This window comes from Macaca nemestrina, chromosome 11 (genome assembly GCF_043159975.1).
Source record: "Macaca nemestrina isolate mMacNem1 chromosome 11, mMacNem.hap1, whole genome shotgun sequence".
In the NCBI taxonomy this organism is placed as follows: Eukaryota; Metazoa; Chordata; class Mammalia; order Primates; family Cercopithecidae; genus Macaca; species Macaca nemestrina.
In genome coordinates, this window is record NC_092135.1 from 104,690,756 (window position 1) to 104,705,708 (window position 14,953).

Genomic DNA, 14,953 nt, shown 5'->3' on the forward strand with positions numbered 1-14,953 from the left:
AGCCTCTGTTTCCACATCCATTAAACAAGGATAGTCATAGTTCCTACCTCATATGATTTTTGTGAAGATCAAATGAGATACTATATGTCAAGTGCTCAGAACTGTGTCCAGCACATAGTAAGTGCACAATACAGTAGCTAAACTATTTTTATGGCTCTCATTATTATTATTATTGATGTATCTCTAAAGGCAACTGGGATTCGTTCTCTAGATGGTCATTGGTTAGTCTTAAGAGCATGTCACAAGCCCAGGAGCCTGAAGAGACCTGCACCCCTGAGACTGTATTGCAGCTGTTCTCTACCTGCCCACCAAGCCCTGGGTGGTCTCTGAGTAAAAACACGTTATGCATATGCAATTTGAGTGCCGCCAAAAGTGACATCCATTTATGTACACAGTTGAGGGCACTGATGTGAGCAGAAAAGAGAATTTTTTACACAGAAATGAATGTATACACAAAACTCAGGGATTTTAGAGAAACTGGCAACATTGGCTTTGTGATTCTTGGAGCAGGGATAGATAGGACTGAAAGTATTTTGTTGTTAGGGGACATTGTACCTGCATATTAGCATCCTGAAGGATGGGATATTTAAAGTAATTATTATACTAGGTTTAAAGTTGCTTAGATTTTAAAATGCTGAGCTTAAGGAGAGTAAGTGAGTGAGTGGACAGGAGTTACTAGAATATGGATTAGCTCTTACCCTTAGCAATTGATAGAAATGCCACCTTGTCTTTTCTTTCTTACTGTCCTTTGGCTCTCTGCTTTTTTATATCTCTAAGCCTCAAAGTTCTGTTAATAACAGTGGGAACTTTAAAGCTATTCTCAGTTGAATCTAAGGAATCTTTTTACCATTTCCCCAAAGTTACCCAAATGAGATTTATGCTTCCTTATATCTTGCCTTTGGAACCCCATTTTGGTCTTTACCACTGTAAGGACCGTGAAGAAGTGTATCTTTGAGAGCAAGGCTTCAAAAGTCAGATCTGTAGTGATGACTTCCTTCTGACTGCTAAATTTTAACTGTCTCCAAGTGGGGAATTAAAAAGTTAGCATTCCGACCACTTTTAGGTGCTTTTTGGAAGGGCATTGTAGCAGAATGTGTTTCCTTTCCTCCATGCCCCCATTTGTCAGTCAGATGGAGCTAATCTGAATGCAGTGGTGTTCTCTATGTGCTTTTACTTATTTGACACATGATACTTGGAAAAGGGAAGAGAAGAAGGATGTGTAAAGACAGTAAGTGGGGCCTATTTGCTTCCAATTCTGTGAAAGGTGAATTTAATGGAACTGAATTATCAGTGGTACAGAAACTTTAGATTTAAAGGCATGTAAATCCAAGTAACGCTCACCATGGCATCTAAAGTGCAATTAAGCTAAGTAAATAAAGGCAATTTTAAATGTTTAGCCGTCTTTTACACAGGATATTTACTTCCTGAAACTGCTTAACTGCCTTTCCCTTGTGGTAACGAAAGTGGTTGGTTCATATGACTCTCTTCCCATGATCCTTTGTCACAGGTCCTAGTGCCACCAATCTCATAATAGGCTCCATCGCTGGTGCCATCCTGGTAGCAGCTATTGTCCTTGGGGGCACAGGCTGGGGATTTAAGTAAGCAATGCCGCATGTCTTCTTCTCAGTGGCTCTGGCACTTCTCTTTTCTGCTTACATAACCAAGTTTTGAGTTCCTGCTACAAGAGCTTAGGTTCTATCAGTCAAACTGCAAAATGTAAGTCTTTTTATTCAGAAATGGGTTAGAAGTGAAGAAACACGGACCCTTAACTGTCATTTTTCAGGCAAGTGGGAAATGTAGAAGGAATTCATATACACTGATTTTTAAGGAGAACAAAGAAGTTCTTCAGTAGAAGACAGTCCAGCTTATAAGACCAGGCACTCTGAGATACATTCATTTCTACACAGGACATCGAGGAAACCATGTAGTTGGAAATAAGTGGATGTAAATTGCTTGTATCTGTTTAAAACTTGTTTGTAGTCCACTGATATTTTGAAATTTTCACCACCTGAGTAATCACGCAATCATTACATGTATTTTTCGTATGTAACATAGTATATGTAGCTTTGTGATTTGAAAAGCTTTATAGTTTAATAAAAACAGATTTTAAAAGTATTTGTGTAATCCTCAACCAACTGAATTGGTTTTAAATCAGAATTTGAAAAATATGGCTTTGTGACACTTAATATTTTTAATGAAGGACTAAATATTGACCTGATAGGTAGGCCTGGTGTGTTTTGTTAGTGACCTTTTAGTTTGGATTGCACACTGCTTACTGAACTAAGATTGTTTAAATAGGCACACTGGGTATTCACAAATAAACTTTAATTGTGATCAAAATTTTGAAACGTGATTTATCCAGGCTGGGATTTCTACACTCCAGAATCATTGTATAGTTGCTTTTTATACCTTTTCATGCTATAGTGGCTTGATGATTATGATTTGTAGGTAAGGCCTCCTATGCCTTCTGTGATCAATTAAGTTTGAGCCAGATTTACAGAAACAAATTTAAGTGGGAAATAAGACCATTACCCAAATTCAAAACCCACTTTGCCTCCATCTGGTTACTCAAAAGAGGAAGTTTTTGCCCTGAACTATCTGAATAATTGCCTTAATTATAAACTTTATATGTTTTATATTTGGGATTTTGGATTCAATATGTTTCAGCCAGCTAAAGTGTTATTTTTAGAAGCTGATTAAAGAAACCAAAGATGATTTAAATACATTCAACATTTTCTGCTAATTTGTTATCATATTAAGAATTAATGAGTAAGCCTACAGTTTTTGAGTGCCTTTAACTTGAAATAGTATTATAAAATTATACATCTTTTCTCTTAGTATATTTATAGAGTTGAACTTGTTTAGTGAAATAGTTTTGGCATCAGTTTCTTTTCAAAAACACACACATAAAATGGACAACTCATATTTACATTTATTGTTTTGGTATTAATAAAATATTGCCCACATAGTAAGTCATGCATGTGGCATCTAGTAAGAAATATATTTTCGTTTGGGCGGACCTAATTCAAGCAAAATTTTTCTTAGTGTTCCACTGCTACAAAAGTCATTGAACATTATAGTACTGTCATACTCTTATTTTATAGTGCTTCCTTGAACTTTTTCATAAGTATGCCTCAAGAAAAATAAATTTGGATCATGCCCAGGCTTATGCCTCATTTGGCATTAAGAAATCCCGGTTTCAAAGGCCTGGAAAACAGTCTATTACACATCTTTGCCATCTAGCCACATGCAATGCCAAATTTATCATTGCAGTGTTTGGAGAGAAGAGCACACTATTCTGTAGCAGGACCTCAAAACAGTGGCCTGGCCTAGCTCACAGCTTGAATTGCATGTTTCTTTGGGGAAAAATGGAAAAGCCTTTATCACTGTGTATATAAGTGGATTAGGCCCTGTAAAGATTATTTATATCTGAGAGAGAGAGAGATCTCATTATCACAAGAGCAGAAAACAAAAGGTGGGGGATCAACACTTGGTGAGATGAGAAACAGCTGTTGTTGACTGTTCCCTGGTTGTTGCTGTGTAGGGACCTACCTGTACTGCTGAGCTAAGCCAAAGCCCCTTCCTGTGCCCTATAACTCTAATAATCACTTTCAGGGAGAATTGTGTGGAAAGCCACACAATAGGGTGAGGTATTTCATGCCCTGAAGCAAAGAAAACGATGAAGAATAATTCCAGAACATGTAACTTTAGGAGTTTAAATTTGGAGAATATGCTACTCCTAGGTGTTGCTACGTGAGGATCTTAATTTGCTTTAGATTTTAGTAGTAGCTGTGTGGTTTGTGTTCAGCTTTAAATAACACTTCTACCTCGTAATAAAAGGCTTTTGGTGCTGAATGATAATGTTTAGATTTTCCCACCACTTGGACAGTTCTGGAGATTACTAGTCTGGAGACAATTCATAAGTATAATTATTTGCTATTTGAACTGAAAGTCTTTGAGCCCAATGTAAATGTTTAATAAGAGATTCCTTTAGAATCAGAAGTTGAAAATAGTTTGTACAAAAGATTGTTCTAAATATTGCTATTGGGAATGCCTCCTGATATCAGGTTTTTATTTCTAGAAGAAAAGTTGGTAAGGTAACCTGAACAATTTGAGGGCGTGTCAACTTTTTGATTAAAGGAAAATATAGTAACTGCTCAGGGAAAATACTAAGTTTTCCTAATGTCACATTTCTATAGGTGTACTAGTGAGCAGTTTAGATGTAGAAGTATCATACTATACGTGACCTGCCTAAGTGTAAATGAGAAATACAGCTATGCTCTTAAGCCATGACCTTGTCTGCCATTCTTTAAAGTTCTTTCCTTAAACCATTGTTTCCTCCGAAATAGGTGGTAAAAAGCATGAAAATGTGTGAATGTGTGCACATTTATGTGTGTGAAGTGATAATAAAGATGTATCAAGATTATTATAATCTGAAAATAATACAGATTTAAATTACATACTTCCTTTTAGTAGAGTAGTTGAGTCAGAGAGCTTTGGTTAATGCAAGCAAGATTTCCACAAGCAAGGTTGTGGATTTCCTGAAGAATTTTTAAATGCTTTATTTGGTAGATTTTTAAAAAATATTCTGATTTTTAAAAAATACTGTGTAATATTATGGGTAGTAACTTTACTTAATTTCTTTTCTTTTCTTTTTTTGAGGTAGAGTTTTGCTTTTATTGCCCAGGCTGGAGTGCAATGGTGTGACCTCGGTTCACTGCAACCTCTGCCTCCTGGGTTCAGGCAATTCTCCTGCCTCAGCCTCCTGAGCAGCTGGGATTACAGGCATGCGCCACCACACCCAGCTAATTTTGTATTTTTAGTAGAGATGGGGTTTCTCCATGTTGGCCAGGCAGGTCTGGAACTCCCGACCTCAGGTGATCCGCCCGCCTCGGCCTCCCAAAGTGCTGGCATTACAGGCGTAAGCCACTGCGCCCGGCTAACTTTGCTTAATTTCATACTCTAGAAGTATGAGGTTACTAAGGGTATGATTAGTCTATAGAGTCCCAGGTATTGAGGGTCTTAGGATTTTCCCTATGAAATCCTGTGAAAAACGAACATAGGCATGTGGCACACCAATTTGCTCTACTTCTGTATCTGCATTTGTTTTCATTCACCCCGTGCTCCTGTTCTTCCCCATCACCCACACACACAGAATAAAGTTATGAGCTGTGGTGCAGAGGATTGCAAACCTCTGTCCTAGTTGACTCATGGAGACTCATGATACCTACCCAGCATGAATAATAATACTGCTTGATTCGACTGTTAGAGCTGTTGCTTTTGCTGGACATTAGAAAAAGCTGGACCATTTTAGTAGCATCTTCCCTAAAGCTTAGGAAAGGTGAAAAGTGTATGAAAAGAGAATTTTATATCTCCATTTAAAAGTGAACAGGATTGCCTTCAGCGCCTTAGACATTGCTATTTATCTGATATTCCCTAAATTTGAATGTAGGGTTTTAGATGTGAGCAAAGTCATTTATACACACATTAGTAGGTGATGGTGGTAGGAAATGAGAAACTCTAGGTGAAGGTAGGAAAAGAAATGAAGGTAGTAGTAACATGGTTTGTTGAAAATTGAAATCAAAAGGACTACAGGATGAACACAGAGTTCTTCCAATGATACTGTAACACCTCAGTCTGTGGAACCCCATCACCACATCTTACTCTCCCACTACTTGCCCTGTCCATGGGATTCAGTGGCAAAGTGGATTTCAACAGTGGCCGTACTGGCCTGGCATAGCTACTCCTTACATTAAAGTGTTAATTCTGTGTAAGTATCATACGTGGTTCCTTCTCTCTGAGAAGTTATTTGTGTTAAAAGCTCTTGCTGAGCCTAACTCTGGATTTAAGAGATTCTGTCTGGCCTGTGTTCCATTTTATTGGACATGTTAAAGAAAAGGTATTTATGTTCTCACACAAAATGGAATTTAGAGAGGTATATCTAGACTATTACCAGCAAAGTTAAGAGTTATCTGAGGCCAGGCACGGTGGCTCATGCCTGTAATCCCAGCACTTTGGGGGGCCGAGGTGAACGGATCGCCTGATGACAGGAGTTCGAGACCAGCCTGGCCAACATGGTGAAACCCCATCTCTACTTAAAATACAAAAAGTAACCGGGCATGGTGGTGCACACTTGTAATCCCAGCTACTCGGGAGACTGAGACAGAATCCCTTGAACCCGGGAGATGGAGGTTGCAGTGAGCCGAGACCACACCATTGCACTCCAGCCTGGGTGACAAGAGCGAAAAACTCTGTCTCAAAAAAAAAAAAAAAAAAAAGTTATCTGAATTCAAGTCAGATAAAATTTGAAAGGAACTTAATATTGCTAATTATATTTTCTCAAAAGAGTAAACACCATTTTTTGTGGGGGCCTTTTGATTTTTATAGAATTAGGAAATGGAATTAAATTTGGCTAGTCTTTCCATGAGGAGGATAGCCAGACTGCTGCTTTTTTGAATTCCATGATTATATCCCTGTCCAAAATGAGAAGCCTAATTCCCTTAATGCCTGGGACTCTTGGGTTAGGCACTTTCTCTTTCATGGTGCCAGACAGGCCAGGAAGATCAGTGCATTTCCCTGCCCCAGCACCCCAGGGAAGTGAGCTCAGTGTATGGTGGCCTAGGAGGGGTTGGGCTAGGGGCACTTCATCAGGGGGTGACTCAGCATAGAATGATAAGAATGTGCTAACCATGGATAAATATATGCCCTTGAAAGAAAGTCTAAAGGCTTTACAGCTTTGAAATGGTTATTGTTACGCAAAGGGTCTTGCTTTAATTTTGTGTAGATGTTTATGTGTATAATGTATATTGTAGACAAAAGTCCAGATTATTTCAGAAGTAGTAAAAATTGATGAAACCTGTGACAATGTAAGCTTTATGGATTATGCTGGTGTTTTATAATGATCCAGAAATACCTTACAGGTTATGAGAAAGTTAATTACCTTCAGAATCCTAGTGAGCAGAGGGTATTCAGAAGAAACCGTTATGGAAGAAAGATAGCAAGGACCTGCCCACAGTAGTTGTACTTTCACATTAAAATTGAACTGCAAGAATATTTTTTTCATAGAGAAAATTCAGACCGTTCTCAACATAGAGTGGCCATGGTGGTTTTAGAATTGATGTGTGAGGCACCTTCACAGCCCACTTGCCTCCGGAGTGTTCATCTCTGTCCTCATCGTGGGGTTGCTTCCCTTGTAACTGAGCTCACCTTCTCCCTGCTGGGACATCAGTGGAAGAGCTAAAGTCCTGGAATGCCCCATTGGTGTTCAGAGTCCATTTTCATCCAGAAAGATACAGGTCTGCAGGATGGCTCAGCCTCTCGGTCTGACCTGGGAACCCAGTGATCCTATAGAGCAATATTTCTGTAAAAAGGTGCAACCTGAGCTTCAAAAACCAACTTTTAAAAAGAGCATAAGCTTTTGGACACCAGCGGTTGTCTGTGTGCCAGGATGAAATGGAAATGTCCTATCTCTATTTAAAAGTGGACTGCATTGCTGTTTTGACCTTGGACATGGCTACTTATGGGTCATTCCCGAATTTGAGTAAAGGAATTTAGATGTGGGCAATATAGTCATTTACATGCACAGTGCTAGTTTGGTTTGCCCTTTCCTCTACATTTGGATTTACTGAGGAAACTTTAACATTTATCTTGAGTTCTAACAATACATAGCTTACAAGATTGGGGCCTCTTGTCCTTCAGGGTCACTTCACAAGGTCAGGCAGTCTCAGTTTTTCCTCCCTGACTCACAGAGTATGGCTCCTTAAACCTCCCTTCCAGGGATATGAACATAGGTGGCAGATGGAGACCCTGTGGTCTGCAGCAAACTAACTTGGTGGAGGATGCGTTATGGGATACTTGCCTTTTGGTCTCACACTGGTTTCTTGGGCAGCATCACCAGTGCCCGCTTCCAAGAATGTTGACTTAAAAGAGGGCTGGGTGGGAATGATGAAGAAAAATAAGCAGCATTGTTGCAGATAGTGTTGGCTGCAATGGTTGCCTGCTAGGCCAATGAGTCACACACTTAGGTCACTCATGAAGATGTTTTAATGTAAACTTTTAAAAAGAAAAGACAAGTTTTCTTTGAAGACTTTTATGTTGATATTTCAAAAGAGAAGCATCAAAGTGACCATCTTGGGAAAAATAAGAACTTTGCAGGATGCCTTTATACTTATTTTGAGCTTTGGTTTTGTTTTTATTTTGAATTACTTGTTGGGGAGGAGGAATATATTGCAATGGCTTTGATACTTAGGGCCTGTAAGGGTATCCAAGCTGGCCCTGAGTCAGTGGGCAGGGGAATGAGGGCTCTGGGGACTCCTCAGTCTCCAGTTTTGCATGATGCCTCGGTGGCAGCAGCATTGCACCCGCCCAGTATGCAGACTAAATGCATGAGCCCCTTGCTTGATGCCCCACATAAAGCCAGACCATGGGGAGGTTGCAACCAACTTTTATTGTTGCCTTGTAGTGTCTTGCTGGTTCTTTCTTTTCTCTTTAAACATAGGAGCCACTTTTTAGGAGACTGGACATTGTGAGCAAAGCATTTTAACTTGCCAATTTTCAACTAAGCTAAATTCTGCATTTGCTTAACTAACCTGAACCTGTGTCCACTCTCCTTTGAGTGCACCGTCTTACTGTGCACTCTGTTTTCCAACTTTCTAGATATGAAAAATGCTTGTTCTATAGTAGGGTAAGAGCTCACACACCCAAGGCAGCAAGATAACTGAATAGAGCAAGGCTTTTTTGCCACTTTGGCAAAGGCCAGTCCACTGCTGTAGAACTGGTATAAGCCTGAAGGGAAGTAGCTACGAGACTTTCCATTTTTCTTAATTATCCCAATAGGCCGCTTCACGGAAGAGGCCTCCCTGTAATAATTTTCACCTAATGAATTAGCAGTGTGATTATTTCTGAAAGAAGACAAATTGGGCCGCAGAGTCTTCTTGTGATTTAAAATGAACAACTCAAAGTTTCTTTTGGTCTTCATCAAAGGACATACTCTAGGGGGTATGTTATGAAGACATTCAAAAATGTTAGCTGTTCTATCTTTCAATTTCAAGTTATTCCGGAGACTGCCTCCATGTGAGTTAATTACTTTGCTCTGGAACTAGCATTATTGTCATTATCATCACCATTCTCTCATCATCATCTGATTAATATTGTGGATTTTCCCCCTCTGCTTGCATCTTCTTTTGACGCACTCTGGAAGAAATGTCAAGAAGAGAAGGTTTGATCCTACTCAGCAAGGCCCCATCTGAATCAGCTGCGCTGGATGGACACCAGCTTGCACTGTTGGATTCTGGGTATGACATACTCTCAGCAGTGTTGCCGGAACTATTAAGTTTGCAAACAAAACCTTTGGGTGGTAATGACTATGGAGCTAAAGTTGGGGTGACAAGGATGGGGTAAAAGAAAACTGTCTCTTTTGGAAATAATCTCAAAGAACCCCTTTCACCACCTGTCAATAAAGGGGGAGGGGGCAAAAGACCATGCTATAAAAAGAACTGTTCCAGAATCTTTTTTTTTCCCTAACGGACGAAGGAACAACACACACACAAAAATTAAGTGCAATAAAGGAATCATTAAAAAACATAGTAAATGATTTTTTTTCCCTCAGCCTGCTGGCACTTAATATCTTCTAAATGATTTGGCATGATTTTTTTTTCTTTACTACCGATGACAAACTCCAGTGGCATGAAGATCTAATTTTCGAAAGGGTAAAAACTGCATGGCATATATACAACAAGCTAGCAAGCCAATTCTCAGCAAAACCTGCAACAGAATTCCTAAGGTGAAGATGACAGATGAACACACAGAAGCTGCCTGGGCCTCTTCACTTAAACACGTCCCCACACCCCATCCTCTCGGAGCCCCACTACTTACCCCCCCCCCACCCTCTATAATCCCCACTCCCCACTGGAGACCAGACCAGGGCAGAACTCCACGGACCTTGCTCTTGTTGATTCACTTTCCCCATTGTGTTTTCTCCTGGACTGAGCATCCTTTGGAAATGGGAGCTGGAATTTGAACAATGATGCTATTGTATAGTTGTTTTATAAATGTAAATATGGAAATAAGAGATTTTGACACATCATTTCCACTTGTCTGTATTGAGATATTTTCCTTGTAAAGGGTCTCTGTAAACTTGAGTTTATTTTTTGCTCCCCATCTTTTTTGTTTCTTGTCTCTCTTTCTCTGTCTCTGTCCTTCTCTCATAATATGTTATACAATGACTCTTGGGCTTGCTTAAAAAGACAGATGTAGCCACAGATGCAGGGAGTTTGGGCACAAAACAAGTGCAGTTTAAAGTTGGTGTGCATTAAACCAAAAATAAACAAAAGGGGGGGACACAAACAACAAAATAACCCATATCAAAGACACAAAATTAAGTAAGTGGAAATATATGTACTAAGTCTCAAAAATTTTTTGATGTCATTATAAACCTATGTATATAATGTAAGAAAGTAGACACCCTTTCAAATTAATCACAAAAGTGCCAAGCTCATGATTTTGGTTTTCGGTGTTGACAATTTTCTTTCCCTGTCTTTAATGTGAAAGGAGGATAAACTTAAAGCCTTAAATAAAAAAAAAAAAATTTAAATGTTAAAAGCTTGGAAAAAATTAAACTTTCCATTTTATTTGTGTTTGTTAGCGTCAATATTTCATCCATGCTTATTTTCCTGCCTCAAAATATATATGGTAGAACCCTATTGGAAAAGTGGTAATGGGAATAGAAGGAGCAGTTACCTTTGTATCCACGTTGTTAACATAGGCTTTTATGCTGTGCCATGCTTTCAAGAAACCTTGTTTGACCTCTGGCATTTTACTGATCAGTGGACCATTGCACTGGATTGTAATGGGATTCTACTATATACAAATCCACATTCTTCTTCTCCCTCTAGCCAGATTTGCAGATGTAATCTGGGCTTTCCAAGTCCCTCTGAGTTTCCTTCACTTTTACTGATTTTTTTCTTCTAAATATGGTCAAGATAGCTTCTGTCACATGTTAAATAAATAAGCTAAAGAAATTCGGTCCCAGCTTTGTTTTAATGTACAAACCTGTATGTGATCACTTCAGTGAGCATCCATCTATAGATGGGCTTTAGTAAAGACTGTCCCAAAGAGCCCCTACTTCTCTAATGCCTTTTTTTTTTTTTTTTTTTTTTTTTTTTAAGGAAAAGGACATGCAGTTTTACTCGTCACTTCTTTATGACACCAAATCCATTGCTAGATTTAGCTCTTGGTCCCTTTTCAGCAAGATTCATGTTATCAGTCTTACAACTTTGATTTTGGAAAGTTGGAATGCACTGCTTAACACAGTGGATTTTTTTCCCCCGAGGTGTCTATCATTGGGGAAGTACCACAGTCATAGAGCAGAAACTTTAATTTCTATTTTCTACAATAGACCATCACCAAACATCTTACTATGTTGTTGCTTTCTGAGTAATAGGTGCTATACAGGTAGGCGGGCTTTCTCTAGGACTAGCTGTACATTTATATTGTAATAACAGGGCTATCTACAAGGCCTCTCAGCCTTACTCCTGGCTTCATAGGACACAGGTAGCATCCCTCTAGTTAGCGGCAATGGCTCTTTCAGCTCGGAGGAAGCTTGGAGGAAACTCAGATTACTTGGTATCTTTTCCTGTTGCTGCATTGCTTAGTGTTTCCTTGTTGCTGGTTCCTACTCTCTAGTAGATACTAAGCTGCTGTGAAGTACACCATACACATTTCACTGAGATTCCAGAGGCACCATGGTGACTTAACAGAAATAAAATCGTGGTGGTTACAAAACAATTTAAATCTCTATTGTTAACTTTTAAGCATTTCACAAACAACATTGTAAATGTGCGATGTTATGTTTTAAATCAGACCACAGTGGTCCCCAAATATTATGTACATATGGCAAATGTCAGTGTAACTTTTTGTTACACTGGCAATTTCATAGGTAATCGAACCTATGCTCCAATGTTAAAGTATTTGTGTATATGTAAAATACACAAGCTTTAAGCTATGTGTGTATGAATATGAAAGATAATGCAACCATATCAATCGTAAAAATGGATTATAATTATTTTTGATGGTATTAGGTTATGTAGTTTCAAACTCTTTGCTGTATTTTCTTTTGCACATGCCATTCATTTGCTAATTTTTGTGGTGTGGAGATTCCTTTTTATTAATTTGAGCCCAAAGCACAAGTGTATCACTGTTTAATGTTACCCAACAAGAGTTAGTGTTAAGTGATGATCAAGTTCCCATTTCACCTGCTCTACTTTTGCTGCGTTAATTAATGACACCTGGATGAGGAGACATGCGCTAACTTCATTGCTCATCTGGGATAGTGCATGAGCCCATTAGAGCTACTCCTACTAGATAACTGAGCAGTACACATAAGTGCATGTTATGAAACATGAATCACATAGAGCTGTGGAGTTTTACCAAGTGGTGTGTGTGGTTTTTGTTTTTTACTATGCAACGATGGGAAATGCACAAACTTTTCAAAGACTAGTGTCTGAAGAACTTTACAAACAATACTTGAATCCTTTCTTTAAAGTTATCCCATCATGTTTTATAGTCATTGTTGCTTCCATTGTTAATTTCCATTTTTAAGTGCTTTGTAATTTTTTTAACTGCACTACCTGAAGTTTTGTTTGAAATTAATAAACTCATTCATATCTTGTTGGCTGCCTATGAATGGAGATTCAGTAGTCATTGTATGCATCTTTAAGTCAAATGTGTATTAAAAGTTTCATTAACATAGAATGTCGTAGCTTTATACTTTAATCAGTTCTTTTAAACTCCTTTTCTGTGTCGTCTTACATTGCTGATTAAATGGCTGTGTGCCTGATATCATCAGAGTTTTAGCATGGATCCAAAGGCTCACTGAAAATTTAAGCAGTCAGTGGCACAAAACAAAATCTGATTATTGATAAATATATGCCTGATTAGGATTCAGTTTCATTGGATTCATTGGACTCTTTTGCTTCTTATAAATCAGAAAAAACCTACCTTAGGATCGATTATAGGTTTTTTTGTTTTTAGTGTCTCCCTTCTGAGTTTTAAGAATGGATAGCTAGTAATCACATCCACACTTTGAACCTGGTACCAAATGTATGATCAAGCAACAAAGAAAATAGAAGGAAATCTGGTTATATAAATTGTACTGTAGGCCGGGCGCGGTGGCTCAAGCCTGTAATCCTAGCACTTTGGGAGGCCGAGACGGGCGGATCACGAGGTCAGGAGATGGAGACCATCCTGGCTAACACGGTGAAACTCCGTCGCTACTAAAAAATACAAAAAAAACTAGCCGGGCGAGTTGGCGGGCGCCTGTAGTCCCAGTTACTCCGGAGGCTGAGGCAGGGGAATGGCCTAAACCCGGGAGGCGGAGCTTACAGTGAGCTGAGATCCGGCCACTGCACTCCAGCCTGGGCAACAGAGCGAGACTGCGTCTCAAAATAAATAAATAAATAAATTGTACTATAAAAAACATTCTAAGGAAGGCATTTCTTCACAGCTCCCATGGAATTGGTCACCAAATTATATCCTTTCTTCAAGAATGTCTTCAATATGTCTCCTCTCCATCCCATTGCCATGCCTTGATTTGGCCTTAACAGACACATATATCTCACATGTATCTACAGCACTGACACACAGTTGGTAATCTGACCACATCACTCCTTTGATTAAGCATTGCAGGGCTTTTCATTTCCTGTAAGTTAAGGCTCAAACTTAATAACACAACGTAAATTCCTGCCCACCTCTCATGATCTCAAACCTGTTTCTTTTTGTAGCCTCATTGACTCATCCTCTTGTAGTTGCCTTAAAGGCCCCCTAGAGGAACCTCTTGTACTCAAGGCCCAGCTATCTTATTTAAATGTTACATCCGTTACCCATAATTCTTTTGTTTCCATGTCATTTCATGTAATAAATATAGAAACACTTTAAAATAGCATGAATATTATACTTAAAATTAGAAAGCTTATTAGAGTATTTGAGTGTTGTTTATGTTTGACTTTAAATGATTTGTTTTTGTGTGTGTTTTCCTTTAAGTCATTCTGTTTTTGAGGATGACGTTGAAATGAGTTCTACTCCATGCTTCCTTGGTAACTGGTTGAGAAAGGTGACCCAGAAACTCCCTAGATAATAGAGCAGCAAACCTAGAGTTAAAATTTGATGTGAATAAATAGATAATCCATATGCTTATGCTGGAATTCCCAAGTAACTTTTAAAATTTAAAATAAGTGCCCTTTAGTTTAATGTGCAAAGGTTAGGGAGTTCCACTCACTAATTTATTCATTCAGCATATTTATTATGTCTCTATGCTATGCCAGGAACTCCTAGGAACTGAAGGAACAAAAGAAAATTCTTGGCTTAAAGTTGCTCACAATTTAGCAGGAAGAGACATGTTTAAACAATTTTTTTCTAGACCCAAGGTGATGAGTAAACTAAGCTACTCTTGTGCTGGGAGTAAAAAGAAGAGCAGTGATGGGTAGGTGGGTGAGGGATGCAGAAGCCTTTCTAAAAGAAGTGAGTTTGGAACTATATTGAAACGTGACAAGAATTCACCAGTCTAATAAAATGGGAAACATACTCAAGGTACAGGAAGCAACAAGTGCAAGACCCAGGAGGAGGCGCCCAGACCCTTGGGTAAGTAGAGCTAAACGTCCCACCCGTTCAGCCTCAGTTTCCTCCCACCTCAGTTCTCTCCTTTCTTCCTATCTTTCTACAAACTCTTGATCTGTAAGAATCCTACAGTAGTCAGGCTCTAAGGACACATGATGAGCTCAATCTTGTGAGCCAGATGCAACGTGCAGTACTATGTGGCAAGTGCCATAATAAACACAAGTATAAGGTGCTTCAGAAGAAGAGAAGAGCAAGGCTTTGTCCCTGATCTTGGGGTCAAGTAGAGTTTCACAGAAGAGGTGGCAGTTGAGCAAGAGGCTGTGCCTGTGCACTTGGGCCTAGT

The 14,953-nt window shown here is 39.0% G+C and overlaps 2 protein-coding genes across 4 annotated transcripts in view; both read left to right on the forward strand.

Annotated features, from left to right (window-relative positions):
* LOC105468025 (ADAM metallopeptidase domain 23) overlaps positions 1 to 11,157 on the forward strand; it is a 170,539-nt gene extending 159,382 nt beyond the window's left edge. For 2 of the 3 annotated variants that reach the window (XM_011717927.3, XM_011717925.3), the window contains one exon: positions 9,200 to 11,157. In XM_011717927.3, the coding sequence (XP_011716229.2) occupies positions 9,200 to 9,248 (49 nt within the window). In that variant the 3' untranslated portion in view covers positions 9,249 to 11,157. Of the gene's footprint in view, positions 1 to 1,507; positions 1,599 to 9,199 lie in introns of all 3 variants that reach the window. The other variant, XM_011717926.3, reaches the window with a different exon arrangement.
* A 91-nt stretch (positions 11,158 to 11,248) lies between these two features.
* FAM237A (family with sequence similarity 237 member A) overlaps positions 11,249 to 14,953 on the forward strand; it is a 30,126-nt gene continuing 26,421 nt past the window's right edge. Inside the window, exon 1 of the mRNA XM_011717923.3 lies at positions 11,249 to 14,634. The gene's annotated coding sequence lies outside the window, so the exon portion shown is untranslated. The remainder of the gene's footprint in view (positions 14,635 to 14,953) is intronic.